Source organism: Phyllostomus discolor, chromosome 3 (assembly GCF_004126475.2).
Source record: "Phyllostomus discolor isolate MPI-MPIP mPhyDis1 chromosome 3, mPhyDis1.pri.v3, whole genome shotgun sequence".
Lineage (NCBI taxonomy): Eukaryota > Metazoa > Chordata > Mammalia > Chiroptera > Phyllostomidae > Phyllostomus > Phyllostomus discolor.
In genome coordinates this window covers 211641797-211658523 of record NC_040905.2, presented here as the reverse complement: position 1 = coordinate 211658523, position 16727 = coordinate 211641797, and the positions used below count along the sequence as shown (strand labels likewise).

At 57.5% G+C, this 16727-nt stretch overlaps 1 protein-coding gene across 4 annotated transcripts in view; it reads left to right on the top strand.

Moving 5' to 3' along the window:
- Positions 1-16727, top strand: part of MED27 (mediator complex subunit 27) — a 154949-nt gene that overhangs the window by 106953 nt on the left and 31269 nt on the right. For all 4 annotated transcript variants that reach the window (XM_028518431.2, XM_036022392.1, XM_036022394.1 and 1 more), the window contains one exon: positions 300-393. In XM_028518431.2, coding sequence (XP_028374232.1) covers positions 300-393 — 94 coding nt within the window. The remainder of the gene's footprint in view (positions 1-299; positions 394-16727) is intronic.

Sequence of the window (16727 nt, the reverse complement as noted above, 5' to 3'; positions counted from 1 at the left end):
TCCTGCAGGAGAAGGTCGCCGGGCCATGCCCTGAGGTGGGCAGGCAAGACTGATACCGACTGAGAACACTCCAGGGAGAACAACGAAGAGACCGCTGAGAAGAGGTTAGCTCGGGAAGGCGAGAGGAGGCACAGGGGTGCAGCATTTTTATCAGAAGCCATGCTGGCCTATTTACCTTCCTGAGAATGCACTCCATGAATTAAAAATTGAGTTGGAAAGAGAAGCTTTATTGCCCCGTGGACTTGCATTGCTTTGACCAGGTCTCGCCTCACCCACGGGTGTTTCCTCTTCCCACCCAGATACGTCGACGACGTGATCAGCCGCATCGACAGGATGTTTCCAGAGATGTCCATCCACTTGTCCAGACCCAACGGGACCTCAGCGATGCTTCTGGTGAGTTCCAGCCGACAGTCTGCGGGGGAGTGTGGCAGAAAGTCGGCTTCGGGGTTAGGGGTTACGGTGCCGGTGCTGCGTTGTCGGAGGTGCAGAATGGAAATGAAATCCCAGCTGGAGGCAGATAGTGCGTTTCTCTGCATCAGCGTGCTGCAGTGTAGAACCCTGCACTTCGGAACTGTGCTTCTGAGCAAAACTGCAGAGCCCTTCTAGCGTTAGCCGGAGAGGAGGGACACTCCGAGACCGTTTCACCGGCCGGTCGGCTCCTGGCGTTCCAGCGCCTCTGTTCTCTGGTGTCCCTAAGACAGGAGTCCGCTCAACTCTTGGGTCCTGCTAACAGAGACACCCCTCGAAACAGAAGCAGGGTCTGTAGGGAGTCACTCATAACATCCATTACGTATTCAAGGAAACTGTTCTGAGACCTGGTCACTGACAGCGTCCACCTCTGTTGTTTCTGTTGGTTTGCTGGGAGCCGGCGGGCCTCACGACCTCCCCACTCCTGAGGTTTGCGTTTGTGTGAGTTCGCCGGAGACGGAGTGTCTGGGAGACAGAGCGGGCAGCAGCGCTGCACCAGGGCACCCGTCAGAAAGGCCCCGCGAAGGGCCTGTGTGATGATAACATGCACGCGCGGAACCCCCGAACACAGGCTTGGGGGAGCACCACGGGTTGCAGAAAGCAGAACTGGTTGAACGAGAATGATGGGTCCTGACAGGTGCCGGGGCGGTGCCTCCAGGCCTCCGGGTGTCTCAGCCTCCGGGCCCCCATGGGGACGGCCCGCACGTCAGCCCTGTGCTTTTGTGAACTCCCGGGAGGGGCGCCACCCAGGGCGAGCTGCCGCTGCGTGCCCCCACCCTTGCCCGGGACACGGGCGGACGGTGTGTGCGTGTCTCTCAGGAGAGGAACAGTGGGCTCGTGGGACGTGGGGTACCTCGTGTGGGGGGGTGGAGTTTATCTGGGTGACGTGCTACGTTTCTTTAAGATCCTTTCTGTTGACACATACAGTGAGTGAGGTAATGCAGTGTTCTTTTAATAGAAGAACAGTTTGTGTCTGTCTGCAGAACGTGAAGTGTCTTCTGCCTCAGCTCTTTCCGCCTCTGAACGGCAGGAGCCTCTGTAGCCGGCAGCGGAAACTAACGCCGCTTCCAGCGCGCTTGACGAGGACTGGAGAGTTAGTTAGCGAAGACAAAAACGAGCGCGTCCTCGGTGACGTAGGTCTGTCCTCGTCACTCCTGGGCCGCTGAGCTTGCGTTTCTCGAGGAAGGTGGGAGCCTTTACCCCTCCACCCCCCAGCCCCCACCAGTGAGGGGCAAATTCAGGCTCCGTGGTCTAGCCAGTTGGTTGTGAGCTTCCTTAGGGGACTCAGGGATTCTCAGACGGTAGAGCTTACCTGCAGGAGTAGCAGTGGGTGGTCTGCCTTAGCGTCAGATTGCCAGGAGGGTGGTCGTACTTTCCGTGTAACGGCTTTACAGGGCCTTTGCTTTCCAGAGGTGGCATCTCACAGACTGCAGGCCTCGGGGCCCTGCACTGCTCCCGCACCTGTCTCGAGGCCGAAGGGGACTCCCACCTGGGAGGACGGGCAGCTGCCACCTCCCCTGCTCCCCTCCCTAGCGCCCCGGTCCCCGCACTGCCGCCCACAGGGCGCCGCCCCGGCGGGTTCGGACCAGGGTTGGACGTGTTGTCTGGAGCCGAGCTGGGGTGGGCTGTGCTCGCCCGGAGTGCCGTGTCCCCGGGAAGCCGGGCGGCAGTGGGGCAGGTGGGCACAACCTCTGGGCGCCGTGAACGGTGGCGGCGTGGCGCCCACGGGGCGTGCACAGGGGTGCAGAGGCGGCTGTGGAGGGGCCCGGCCTCCACGCGGAGCGTGTCCTGCTGATCTCACTGCTGGTGCAGAGGTCTGCTGGTCTGGGCACGTGGGCGCGGAGGGGTCTTCAGACTTCTGGTGCACGTGCGTGGGAAAACAGGCAGCTGCTGAACTCTGGAGCCCGTGACCCGGCGCAGGCTTTGGTGGTCCCGAGTGGTTTCCCCCTTCACCGAGAGGCAGAGGGGCCTCGGATGCACCGTGACCTGTCGTTGGGAGCCCCCACCCCCGCATCAGCACTGGTCTCCTCACGACCTAGGACGGGAAATGGGGGGAGGGTGCACTTGGCACTCTCTCGGGCGGTTGGGGTCCATTTGGCTCACCCGAAGCTAAACCAGCCTTTCCTTGCTGGCCCGGAGACATGGGGGCCGCAGAACCCATCGGAACTTGAGGAGCGGTCACCTTCTGGCCTGGGCGCCGTGTCTGACGTGGAAGTGCACACGCATTTCCCCTTCGTGCATACGGGCACGCAGACAGTGCGTGCGGGGGAGACGGGGCGAGAGGAGGTGGGGGGTGAGCAGATGCTCAGGAAGTGTCTGCTGAGTGGAGGCGCGACTGACGGATAGGAGCAGCGCTGTCCTCACACGTGTCAGACCGTCCCCACTGGCTGCGAGGGGCACCCGCCCCTGGGCGAGGAGGGCTGAGGCGGTAACGCCAGCGTGGCCCCAGAACTGTCCGGACGCTGGTGGCCGTGACTCCCGCAGTGTCTCTGGGAGTCTTCCGCGGCCGAGCACCGCGCTGGCCCTCTCTGTGCCGCGGAGGGGCGGGCGGGGGGCTGCGCTGGCGTTCCATGAGGTAACAGCAGCTCGTGATGGAACGAACCCTGTTTCCGCTGTCGGAAGGGATGAGCTCAGTCCTCCGAAAATAAATCGAGCTATGTTGATATTTAGTTTCAGTCAATCTACCACCTCACATCCCATTATTAATATTCTTCAAACAGTCAAAATATTGTAAGAGCTCAACTGAGTCAGAGACTAGAACAAGCAGCTGGCTCCTTCTGGCATTTAAAGTATTAATCTACGATTGTGACTGATTCACTAGATGTAAAAATGTAAGGAAAGACAGAAAAGATGAAGCTTCAGCCACGATATTTGGAAGGTAACTTGATGTTGTGTACAGTTCATCTCTATAGGTTTATGATTTGCAGCAGATAAAACTCATGTGTCAATCTTTCTAAACATGCATTTTAACTAACCTTCCGTTGCTCTGACATACTCATGCCTTGCTTTTGAACGACACGTCTTTTTTTAAACCATCCAGACGCGCGTTCGTGCCAAGGTTGAGAAACCCTGGTTTAGTGCGTGCCATGTGTGGCGTCCCGTGGAAATGCCAGCGTGTTCTCCCACGGGCCCTTTCCCAAGTGCGCGGGGACGGAAATAGTAGCTCCGGTTGTCCTTCAGAAGTTTCTGAAGAGGCCGCGGCACCCACTTTAGGGCCCTGGACGGCGTTTTAGCATTTCTGTCACAGCACAGAATGTTATCGGAGTTCTTTGCTAAATGCCTTCTTTAAATGCCACTGTATAAGACTCACAAGAAAAAGCAGCTTTTATTTTCTACCTCGTGTTTGGCACGTAAAAGTCATGCATTTGTTTTCACACATCGGACCCATTTTCAGGGCGGCGAGCAGTGCTCCCGCCGTGGGCCAGGGACGGGGGTGCGCGGAGACCGTTTCTGGGGGTCCTGAAGTCAGAACCGTCCTGGTGGCAGTACTGAGACCCCGCTCTCCTTCTCCACTCTCGTTGTTTGTCGACAGGTTCATAGCGGAGTCCCCCGGAGGCTCCGCAGTGTCAGATGACGTCGTCACCCCCCTAGCCCGTCAGCTCGTGCCTCGGTTGTCAAATGTCTCCGTTGTTTCTGGTACGGTGACTACGGAGAGCCGAGTCTCAGAAACTGAAGTCCCTTAAGGCCCGCGGTCAGTCTCACCAGCACAGTGAGGCCCTAAGACCAGAATGTGAGAGCTGCAGCTTTAAGGGGAAACATGTCTGACCTAACCCAAGAACGTTCAGAACAGTGTGTCCAGCTACGCCTCAGGAAAGGGGTTCCAAAAATGTGCGTTGCAAGGGAAGTGAATGGCAGGGAAGTGAATGGAGGTTTATTCATGATTTGAAAATTCGAGGCTAAAAAAAAGTCGAAAAGTGAAAAGCAAGGAAGGTTGGCCATTCCACAGGACAGCTAACTCAAGTTTCTTCAAAAGAACGCTTTTGAAGCACTTTGAAGGATTCGAGCGCGGTCTAAGTCCCAGACGACACCAAGGGGCTGCCGGTGATTTTGTTGGATGCAGTAATGGCCTCGTGGCTGTAAAACCTAAAGTCTGCTTTTCAGAGATGGACACCGAGGTGTGTAAAGCTGAACTAATATGTGTGGGTTTTGCTTTAAACTATCCCCCCCGAAAAAAAGGGCTAGATAAAGCAGGTGTGGCAAAATCTAAATCTTGGCCATTTTTTAATTTGGGTGGTTATTAAATAATCTCCGTTCCTTTATGTTTGAAAATGTTTCCAACCAGAAACATTGTGAGTAACTACCTAAATTCAGCTCTCCCACGGATCCTCCAAAAAATCCAGGGAAACGCAAACAAGTAAAACTACAGAAAACACCATAAACACAACAGGAGACCACGAATGGCCACACCCAGGAAAAAAGCAGGCGGCACCACCCCCCCAGTGGGCTGTCACTCGCGCTCTCACCACAGAGCTCTGCCGTTGGGCAGGGCCTCCCACGGAGTCCGCCCCGTGTGGTGCCCCGGGAAGTCCTGGGGCAGGCCCACGGGAGGCGATAGAATCGGCAGGTGTTCGCCCTGGGAGGGGGTGGGCGTGGACTGGGCGGGGTTTGGGGGGGAGTCCCGTGCATGGACAGAGGTGTATGTGGCCGTGTGCATTTCCCAAATTCCAGGGAACAGCACGGGTAGGAGTTGTACGCTTTGCTCTAGGCAAACTTTACCTCAGAAAGTGTTTAAACATTAAACTCTCCTTAATGGCGTGCTTGCTAAGTGGTTATGTAACAGGGTGCAGCCAAGAGGGGAGCCTCAAATAGGGATCTGTAATAAGATCCAGAAGAGCCTGGAGATAATTGACTCCACGCCACAGGGCCACACCTGCCCGGAATCTGGCAGCTGTAGCCAATTGTGAGAGTGTAACAGGGTGCAGCCAAGAGGGGAGCCTCATTACAGGGATCTGTAATAAGATCCAGAAGAGCCTGGAGATCATTGGCTCCACACCACAGGGCCACACCTGCCCAGAACCTGGCAGCTGTAGCCAATTGTGAGAGGAGCCGGGAATGGGGCTGCAGAGGAAGATTGGCGCCAGGATTTAAACCGAGACGCGGCAGCCATTTGAGGGGGAGAGCCATGCGCAGCCCTGCAAGAGAGAACCCCACAGCTTTAGCAGAGTGGAGACTCTCTTGGCCCTGAGAGGAGAAGGAGAAGCACGCGGACTTGACGGAGTGTAGACTCCTGCAGCCCTGAGGAGAGAACCACGCGGCCTGGCAGAGTGGGGCCCCCACAGCTTTAGAAGGGGGAACCACCACCTGGTTTTAACAGAGATCCCAGTGATTCAGCCGAGGGTGCCGGGAACCCAGGGAGGTCTCCCAGTTGAGAGGGAGTACTAACTGAGAAGAACCAGAGGACTACCTAAGCCATGGACTTCCATTTCCTTCCCTGAGATACGGTACTCTGGACTGGGCAAAGAGGGAAGGAAGGAAGGACTGTGTGTTTGTGGGTGTTTTAAGGGACTTTGGGATTTTGGTGAAGACATTAGGTCACTACTTTAAGTTTGTATATAGCATTAAATAAACGTTTCCTTTCCTTTTCACAAACCTCTGGCATTGAGAGACATCTTTCCTCTGGCGGCGGACATAACGGACCCGGGGCCTTCTTTCAATAATAGTACATCGTCCCAGGCCCCCCTTATTGTGTGTTCTGTAACAGTTAGGGATGAAGTGTACTAATGTCTGCAGCTTCCAAACGCAGAGGACTTCCCAGCAGCGGGGAAACCCGCAGCCCCACTCCCCCGGCGGTGGGCCTGCCTGCTCTGAGGCTAGGGTCCCTTCCCGATCGCCAGGTTCTGTTACCAAACCCGACCAGGTGGGGTGTGGCGGCAGTCCTGCCTCTGCTGCCCACTGGCAGTTCCCCAAAGATGGAGTTTGGTGGAAAAGAAAGGAATCTTGTATTTAATGGCAAGTTTCTGCCTAAAATATCTGGGTTACAAAAGTAAGGGGAAAAGAAGAGTCAGGGTGTGGCATCAAAGATCATCTCATTGCAGCTACCGCCAGGCTCAAGATCTGAAAGTAACACAAGAACGAAAGCCTGTTCACTGGGGCCTTTGGAAACAACAGCCAGCTTCTGCCACAAAGCCTGTTCCCACTAAGACACCAGAAGAAAAGTCACCCTGTCACCCTCTGCCAGCTCAGCTCAAGCCCCAGGCCTCTGCTCCCAGGCCAGCACTAGCCACCGCTGGCAGGCCTGCTGGCGACCAATGACGTGTCCCCCTCCCAGGGGAGGGGAATGAACCCACTGCCTTTCTGCTGTCTGGCGCGCTCTGTTTCAAAACTCCTCTCCCAGAATCCCATGCGAAAAGCCAGTGAGAGGGTCCAGCCTCCCAACCAGTGGCATCAAGGTGGCTCAGTGGAGAGTTAGATGGAGATACGTGTAATAACTAGGCAGGACAAAATGCTAGTTATGGGCCCCAGCTCCTAGGAGTGTGGGTGTTCACTCTGCAATTCCTTGAACTCTTTAGGTGTTTGCGATTTCCCGTAATAAAGTGTCGAAGGGCTAAGCGACGCAAGGTGGGGACCGCCCGCCCTGCCCCTGCCCCTGACCCGCGGACACGAGCACCGCAGAGCGGAGGAAGCGTGTGTGACTCGTGCCCCTGTGCCCTCCTCAGTGTGCTCAGGTGTGTGGCTCAGGCACCTTTCACCCACGGAAGGTGTTCTTGAGTCACAACTTGAGACATTAAAGACAGAAACAGGCAAAGAATGTGAAGACACGAGAAGGATTTTTTATACAAAGTAAAAATGATAAAATTATCTCAGAAATTGACTAAATTTTCAGAAGCTCAAGGAAAAACTAGAGTCTAATGACATTTAATGAAGGATGTTGAGGAAATGCCAGGAAACAACCAGGAGAATGAAAGTAAGAGAAAGAAAAGAGTAAGAAGGGGTCGGAGAGGAGGCGGCTGAAGTGCCACGCGAGACAAGGAAAACACGTGTGCACTGTGACTGGAGTTTGAGAAGGAGGAGAGCGAAGTGACGGGCAGGACCAGCAGGGGGACTGTCGTGTCTGGAGCTAGGGGGTCTGAGTCTGCACAGGGAGGGCTCCCGGGGCACCTGGGAAAATCGACCAGAGGCAGTCCGGTCTAAGATACGTACTGGTGATGCTATTAGACTTCAGAGATGAAGAAAAACCCCCAAGGCTTCCAAGCCAAAAAAAAAAAAAAATCAAATAAACGACAAGGCAGGAGAACTCGTCTGGCATCAGACGTCTTGCAATCAATGTGTGAGGCGAGGCAGTGACGGAGCCCCACGGTCAAAGACGGCGTGACTCAAGGACACGTGTGTCTCTCAAGCATCCAGGCCAAGAAAAACCGTTTCAAACACGGAAGTCTGTGCCTGTTATCCCGTCTCAAGGAATCGGCGGGAGGGTGGGCCCCATCCAGCCAGGAGGTGGCGGGAAGACCTCAGCCTGCGGACCGAGAGTGGGCAGGGCATGTGGCGTGTGTGAGAGTAGACGGGAAAGGAGGGCGCTGCTGGGGCGAAGCGGTGACGCTCCCTGTGTGGGTTCCAGCGCAGTGGGCATCCTCGGAACCCAAGTGGGAGGGGGCAGGCAGTGGGGACAACAGAGCTCGCTCGCTGGTTTTCGTGTGTGTGGCAGATGAGGCTCAAAAGTGCCATTAAAAATCGGCCCATGAGACGCTGCACATGGGGGCGGAGGGCATTATTAGAAGGTATAGCTGTTGAGCGTGCACTTCACATCTGAGCCTTCCTGATTCCGAGCCTCCCTGAACACAGTCGGGCTACAGGTGAACAAGCGGGCGAGCACAGGGGGGCATGGAAAATGTAACAGTGCGTAGTGTCTCAGGTTCGATTCCCAGTCAGGGTACATGCCTGGGTTGCAGGCCATGACCCCCAGCAACCGCACATTGATGTTTCTCTCTCTCTCTTTCTCCCTCCCTTCCCTCTCTAAAAATAAATAAATAAAATTTTTAAAAAAAAATGTAACAATGCGTACAAGCTGTACAACTACGAGACCAGCTTGAGACCACACGTATCAGTCATACCCACCCATGTGAGCACGTTTAACTTCTTGCTCATGAAAAGACCTTTAAAGTTGATATTAAAGTCCCTATGAAAAAAAAAAAACATGCAAGAAAGGGCAGGAACCCAGCAGAAGGGGGCAGCTGCCCGGGGACTGGCCATGTCCAGCATCAAAACACACGCTGCCAGGGCCGTCCAGCCTTTTGGTGTCTCTGGACCACGCTGGAAGAAGGGTCGTCTTGGGCCAGATGTTAAATACAGTGCGACGCAGCATCACAAAAACGTGTCATCGTGTTTTAAGCAAGTCTACGGTTCGTACTGGGCCGCACTCACAGCCATCCTGGGCTGCACGCGAGCTGTGGGTTGGACGCCCCTGCGAGAGCATCTGTGGCCGAAGCTGTGTGGCCGTGGCCGTGGGCGAACACACCGACGAGCAGAATAGAACAGGCTAGAGCAGACTCAAGCACATACGAAGGGTTAGCACATGAGAGAGGTAAGGCGGCATCTGAAATCCTAGGGCCTCAGTCATAGGAGGGAAGAAAATATTTGCAACGTATATCAGAGATGCAGGGCTCATATCCCTAAGATCATTTAAAAGTGAAGGGAAAAAGACCAAAAATGGGGTAGAAAATGAGGAAAGGAGACAGACAATTCACCCCACCAAAAGATATATAAAAATGGCACTTAAACATATGAAAAGATGTTCCACCTTACCATAATTAGAGACATGCAAATCGAAGCAGCACTGAGGTGCCATTTCTCACCTACCAGATTGGCAGGAATCACAGAGTGCGGCACCACTTGCCGTGCGCGGGCCCGGGAGGAAGCAGACGCTGTCAGACGTCCGCTGCCACCGCCTGTGGGACTGGGGGCGGCCCCGCCGACCTGGAGGGACTCGGGGTGTCTGATGAACCCAGGCGTGTCCACCTTCCGACCCAGCAGCACCGCTCCCAGGAGCTCCCCCTGACGGCGCACGCCCAGCAGCGGGAGAGCGCGTGTGCGCAGACCGTTGGTCGGGGCTCGCTTGTAATCCAGAATACGGGAGTCACTGGACGGCCGGTGCAGGCCGTGACACAGCCACACCGTCGCCGTGCCTCTCGGGGGCTCACAGGAAGTGATCTCCAGGACGCACTGTCAAGGGAAAGCAAGCCAAGTGCAGCGGTGTGCTTACTGTGCTCTCTCTCTCTCTCTGTGAGGAAGGGACGTGGGGTGCCCGTCCTCTGCTCGTGGGGAGCGGAGCACGCGGGAAAGGTGCGCCGGGACCCAAGAAATGGGCGAGCGGGGAGGTGGGCGGGGATAGGTCGGACGGAGGTCATGGGCAGGGAGAACATGTCTCCGAGTGTTCTTTTTGCATACTTCTGACTTTTAGAACCAAGGTAATATGTTACATGCTGAAAAAATAAATCTAATTGACAAGAGTGGATTTAAAAAAAAACAGAGTGCAAATGGAAGTGAGTAAACCTGACTGCATTTCAAATAAAGAATGCAGCCGCTCTTTGGAGGAGGAGTGTCCTTTGGATACGGCATTTTTACTCCAATCCTGGGGCTGAGGCCTGCTAAAGCCGTGAGCCGATATTAAACCCCAGGTGGCTGGCCGGCCTTCCCCAGGAGCGTGAGTTAGCAGTCCTGCAGCTGCTCTGTGTGTTCTGGGGTTGAGCAAAAAGGAAATAAATTATGTGGGATGGGAGCCAGGCGGCTCCCTCTCGGAGAGGAACGGTGCGGATACGGGAAGGAGAACGCTAGAATCAACTCCTGGTAGGGTTGGAATCAGGAGTGACAGTAGGAACTGATTATCTTCCAATACGTATAGTAGAGAGAGGCGGACACAGGCGGCAGTGTGCAAGCACGCACACACACACACGCACACACACACACACACACACGCCGGTCCCAGCTCTGTCTGCTGAGAAGGTGGGGAAGCAGCGAGACGCTGGGAAGCGCCAGAGCGCCCGTGGTCCACGTCTGAGTTCCAGGACATCAGCTCCCTTACGGGAACTCGGCTTCCTGGAGACGCGGCTGGCTCCGGGACGGGGGCGGGGGCGGAGGGAGTGCAGGGTGAACCCGGAGCGTCTCGCTGTGCTGGAGATGGGGGCGTTCTTGAAGAAGGGCTGGGCTGGGCTAGAGAGACAGGGAAGCCGGTTTGAAGGGGCTCCTGCCGGCCAAGCTGCGTCGGCTCGCTCTGCGGGAGGCGTGTGATTCTCAGTCGGTATAGATATAGGGCCTTCCTTTAAGACATACAGATGCCATTTCGTGGGAGTCCCTGTCCCGTTCCTACTTGACCTTCTGGCACCAACCACTGTTGTCGTTTCCGGGATCTTAACCTTGGCTCCGTGCGCTCTTGGAGGCAGCGGCTAGGCCTCAGGAGCCCTGGGGGCCCGGCGGTGTCTGCGTGTGGGTGTGCCCACGTGCCCGTTCCTCGGGACGGGGGTCTGTGGCTTCCGGGAGGAGGGCGGTTCGTTCTGAGGACAGTGGCGAACGTCCGCCCTAGTCCCTGACTGGGGCTCTGAGGCCCTTCCCGTCCGGCCTCCTGGTTGCCTGCAGGCGGGGGTTCTGTTCTCCGTGCTGCTGTGTCGTGTTCAGCCCGATACCAGCATTCGAGCTTCGTTTCCCGGTGAACTTCCGTGGCGTCCGGGTGAGTGTGGGAGATCCCGCCCTTAAAGACAGGGCCCACGAATGGGGGCAGGCAGGATGGGTGCCTTCGGGCACCACAGGGGCAGCTTGAAAGCACACGCAGACGTCACGTCTGCCGCTTCAGATCCGACAGCTAGGACATTAAAAAAAAATATTGAGTTACGTCATTTTATTTTCTGACAAAAGCTTGATTTTTCCTAGAACTGGTTTCAAGGAGTAGTACAAACAAGCTAACTTTTTTTAGAACAGCAAGGAAGGGGGGAGTAGTTCATACTGTTTTCCTTTTTTTTTTAAACAAATGCCATTACTAGGTGTGCGTTGCTGCTTTGCTTTCTGCAGCTGCTAGCTCCACGCAGGTGTTCCCAGAGGTGATGGTGACGGGCTCACATCGGTCACCGAAGGTGCGTTTGGGACTTACCAGTGACTGACAGTTTCCCTAGGATTCCCTAGAAACATTTAGTCCAGACGGGTGCCAGCCCAGTTAGGCACCCTACAATCCCCCCAAAGTGCTAGTATTTCAGTACTCCTCAGGTTCTGTCATTCATAATGACGGCTGGAGCCCATAATCCGCATCTCAGTTTCCCGCGATGCTTCCCAGTCCCATTTGTCCCCGGAAAGTTGGGAAGCGTGCTCTGCCAGCGCTCGCCGGTGTGCGGCACTAGCCTGGCGTTTACAGTGGCGAATAGAAGTGATGGAGACAACCGTCCCGACTCCACAGGTGTTATACTGGGTTTCGCTTTAAACTGTTTTGAATGCATCTCGTGAAACCACCGGCTGGGAGAAGCAGGGCGAAACCGCGTCCCAAATGCAGGCGAGTGGGCCAAGGAAGCGCCGTGCCCAGGCCACCCGGGCAGCTTTTCCAGCGGGCTCCTTCAGGCCTGTTTCCTGGGGAGTGTCGGCTCTGTGTCTGGGGGTCTGATTTCCAGACCGCTCGTCTTGCACTCTGGCCCCGTTCAGAGCTCTCTGCTCCAGTACTTATCTTCGTTCTCGTAACAGGTATCTGCTGACCAAACACTGTGTGGAAAATAACCCTGCGCTGTAACCCCCGGCAGTGAGCCACGCACGCGCTCTCTCCGGTGTGCCTGCTGGTGGTCCCGCCTGCGCAGTCCCCTCGGCCCCTGCCCGCCGCCCTGCTCCCGCCCCCTGTGGCCTGCACTCTGCCCGTCTCTGGCTTCCAATTGGCCTCCTGGCTTCCTTGTCTCTGGACATTCAACCTCCACGCCATCCCCACACCTGAGTGATCCTTCTAAGGGGCAGCTCTCACCAGGCCAGTGTGCTGCTCCGGGGGTGCCTTGTTGCCTGTAGGAGAAAGCCCTCCTCCTTGGAGGAGCTTACGTGGTCTTTATCGCCTGGCCTCAGTTTACCTCTAAGCTCTTCCCTGTCCCTCCCTCCACCTGCCTGGGCAGCCCCAGCACTTGCTGGTGTTTCTCCACGGAGGCACGGTTGGCGTTTCAGGTTGGACGGTTCCTCTCGCAGGGAACTGGGGTGTATGCAGAAGGTTGAGCACCCCCAGCCCCAAACTGCTAAATACCTGGAGCTCTCCCCACTTCCTGTGGCATGCGGAAATACCTCCTCATTCCCAGAAGCCCCTTGGGAACCACAAGAGTCCCCGAACACTCCCTGACCGTGTGCTGCTGAGCCTTGTCCCGCCGTTCCTCCTGCCCGTGGCATCCCCGTCCACTTCCTGCCCCTGCAGGCAGGGCTGCCGTGTGTCCTCCATCTGACACTGGCATCTGGCAGAACTTTCAAGAAGCCCGCCCTTCCTTCTTCGGGTTGAGACGGTCTCTCTCTCTCTCTGCCCCCAAAGTACTGCCTATACACCTGCGTTACAGGGGTAACAGTGTACGGAAGTGTCATGGCTCGATCTTAAAGGGGTCCCTTGAAGCGCCACTGGACAGCCCTGCGACATCACACACGAGGGGGTGGGGCACGGATCCATGACGAAGCCCGGGAGGGCAGTGCCGCGGTCGGCTGGTCGCGGCGACAGCTCCAGCGCCACACCCCGTCAGCAGCCCCACGGCGCCCTCGGCGCCGGCCTGGCACTGCTCGCGGGCGGCTGCTCTCGGGGCTTTGCGACCCCCACGGGACAGAGAGCCGGTGTGACTTATTGTCGCTGATCTTGTTATTAGAAGAACAACGATATTGATCAGTAGGTCCTTTCAACCCCTTGTAACTTGTCTCGGTTTGTCTTTGACCAAACGGAGCCACTTCTCTCAGCACCGGCCACGATCAATAACGTGCCATGGAACGATGTTGCTCTTCCCACATCACGATCTCTGCTCTGGAGAGCCGTGCACTCGGGTGCCCAGGCTGCTGTGTCTGAGGACCGCGGGGCTGTCTCGCTGCAGATTTGTGGGCGGCGACTGAACCTCGTTAGCTGGATGTGCGCTGCAGAGGCCGCGCCTGTGAATGACCGAAGCCTTCCAGAGCCGTGTTAGCTCTGCAGCCGGTTTTAACAGCAGTTTATCTCTGTGTTTCACTTTATTCCCTAATCCCAGTCCGCACGCTTGGTTTTTCCTCCACTTAGTCTTTCCGTCGAGTCCATGCGCCGAGATGAAACAGATGCTTGTTTTCACGGACGCAGTGCACACAGTGCGTGTCCGTCTGCACCGCCGTGGCCTCTGGTGTTGTTAATTACGTACGTCGTCCCACTGAATGCTGACTACAGCCGGGCGCACTGATGGGGCTGTCCGTAGTTACGGGAGTGGTGGGGGTCACCATCTCCGTCACTGTCGTCACCCCACCTCAGTGGCAAACGAGTGCGAACGCAGGCCCGGGAGCCAGGCCGCTGGGTTCCGTCCCTGGCTCGGCCACTTCCGGCCGCGTGGCGTTGAGTGGTCACTCCAGTCCCTGTGCCGCCATCTCCGCCCTGCACGGTGGAGCTGGCCAGAGGCCTCCCGAGCGGGGCTGCTGTGCAGGTCACCCCGTTCATCCTGGCGGCCGCGGGCGAGCTGGCGGTGGGGCGGGGCCGGGGGGGGGGGCAGTGGTGTCCAGTAGGCGTCTGTCGAAGGCCCCGTTCCTGACTTAGCTCACCGTGTCGGCTGTCGGTCATAGGCAGTGCGAATGCAAGAACATTCCTTTTTTCTGCGCAGAAGTCCTTTGGGACAAAGTGAGGCTTTTTCTCAAACAGGAGGTGAAAATACTTTTCTTCCTTTTCCCCCTCATGCTGGTGACAGTGTTTGCATCAGCTTTTAAGGCAGCTGCTTGATGCTCACGCTCACTCTTCAGAGCCCCGGTTCTCCGGCCCGTGGGCTCCGGACACGGGAGGTCTGTCGGGCGGACTTGGAGCAGGGGCCGCGTGGGTTTCGCCTTAGAGTCTGCCTCCACGCCGCTGTGAGCGCCCATTGGTTCAGGGTCTCCTCCCACTGCGCTGGCTGCTTCCTCCCAGCCTCCTTCCCAGGCCCCTCTTCCTCCCCGAAGGGCACCGGCAAGTCCCACCCCCGACTCAACTCTGGGGCTTGGTCCTTCCTCTGCCTGCTCCTGCCTCCCAGGTGGCCTCACACGCCCTGGGGTTCACTGTGTTCTGTTTGCTGGCGGCGCCCACGTTGTCACCCGTGGCCTGGGCCTCTCCACACTCCCGCTGCCTGTTGGCGTCCCGCTTCAGCAGCGGCCCCTGCATCTGTGAGCAGCACCTCCCGGCTTCCAGTGCCGACCTGTCCTCCTTCCTCTCCCACCTCACAGCCACTCCACCGGCACGCTCTGTGGCTTCTTCCTGAGAAGCAGACTCAGAGCCCGCCGGCTCCCCACCAGCTCCGCCCCACACCCAGGGGCGTGGCCAGGCTGGCGCTGCCCTGGTCTCTGCAGCAGCCTCCCACCTGCCTCTCCGCTTCTGCACCGCACCTCTGCGGTTTTTCTACCTGCCGCTGTCAGAGAACTGGTTCTGCCCACTGCGGCCCCCCACACCTCGCACAGCGCCCGCGCATGCCGAGTGCCCGCACACATTTCCAGAGTAAACACACGCTGTTCTGCAGTGTGGTCTCACAGCCCTCGGCGGTGGGTGCTGCTCGAAGAGGGACGCGGTGTCCCTGGCGCCTGGCAGGTGGGGGGCCAGGCTGCGGCCCCACCTCTGTCCCTTTGTGCCGTGCGTGTTCGTTCTGCTCCAGCACGTGGCTCGCGGGTGCTGGTGCCTCTGAGGCCCGGCCGGCCCCCTGAGCACTGACCGTGCCCCTGAGTGTGCCTCTGAGGCCCGCCGCGGAGATCCTGTCCAGCGCGGCCGCGGACTGTGTTCCCGGTGCCTGGCAGCACGGGCCGCCCCGGGACAGGAAGGCAGTTCGGCACCTGGTCCTGGCCCCTCTGCTCTCAGCCTGAGCCGTCTCCTGCCAGACTCCGAGTCCCCGGAACAACTGAACTTCATCGCACTCTCTCCTGCTCCTTGTCCTGTTTTCAGGGCCTAGAGGTGTCCCTGGCACAGAGGCTACCCTGCACTCACGGTGGCCCAGAGGAGGAGGGCTGGGCAGAAAAGGTGCTGGCAGCCCTCTGTGGTTCCCTCAGCAGACCCTGCCCCGGCGCTGCCCGTGGTGGGCACCGCCCGGCCCTCAGAGGACCGCCGGTCCACCCCGGTGCCCATGGGGCGAGGGGTCGGGGTGTCCGATTCAGGCGGAGTGCGGTGGTGCCCCCGCCTTGCCCGTGAGAAACAGACTCCGGGAGAAGTTTCACAGCTGCACCGTCACTGCGGGGCGGCGGGGCTGCGGTGCCGCGGAGCCGCCGGGGCCTCCCGAGCAGGCGAGGGAGGAGGGAAAGGGGAGACCTGTGTTGATCCTGGAAAAGCCAGAATGGGTGGCGTTCTAATGGTTGCCACCAGGACAGGTGCCTGCGGGCGGCTGGAGCTGTAATGTGTGCTCGCCGACTGGACTTCCACAGCAGCCCCGCAGCGCGAGGTGTTCCCGCCGTCTGGTGGGTGAGAGCGGGACTCGGGGGTGGGGGGGCGTGTGAAGGAGGGGGGCTGGGGTCGGGAGGGGGTCCAGGAAGTCCCCCTCTGCGCTGCCCAGGGGGAGGCCAGCGGGTCAGGCAGGCACGAGAAGGTCCCAGTCAGGACAGGTCGCTCTCTGGGGCGGAGTGGGCTCAGGTGAGCCAGGGTCTCTTTAAAAGCTTCTCGAGAGAACGGTGGCTTCGACAGCAGGTGATTTTGGTAGGAAGTGCGTTCAGGACATACTTCTCAGGCTCCCGCTTCTGTCTCCTTCCGCACGCAGGCCTCACCTGCTGGTCGTCTTGTTGGTGCATTCAGCGCGCGGCTGGGGCTGCTCTGTAGATGGTACCTGCCCTCGAAGGGAGAGAGGATTTATAGTTTCCATTCATTCTCATTAAAATCGGAACATTTGCATCTTAACTTTTACATCTTGTTCCAGGAATTTTAAGCAGGCTGACTGTATGGAAGTGGGTCGTATTAATTGCAAACGGGCTAGACATCTGCTCACTGACACTGAGTGATTTTTTTAGCTCTGTTTTGTTTGTGTATGTGTTCTACCGGCGCGATTAAGTGCGGGCTGTCGGTGGTGCTGTTGTGAGACCAGGTTTTCGGAGATGTGTAATGGAACCATGAAAATGAGTTTCAGAGGGAGTCTTTGGGAGCTCTTGAACCGGGAGCAATGGGGCGTCTCAGAGCC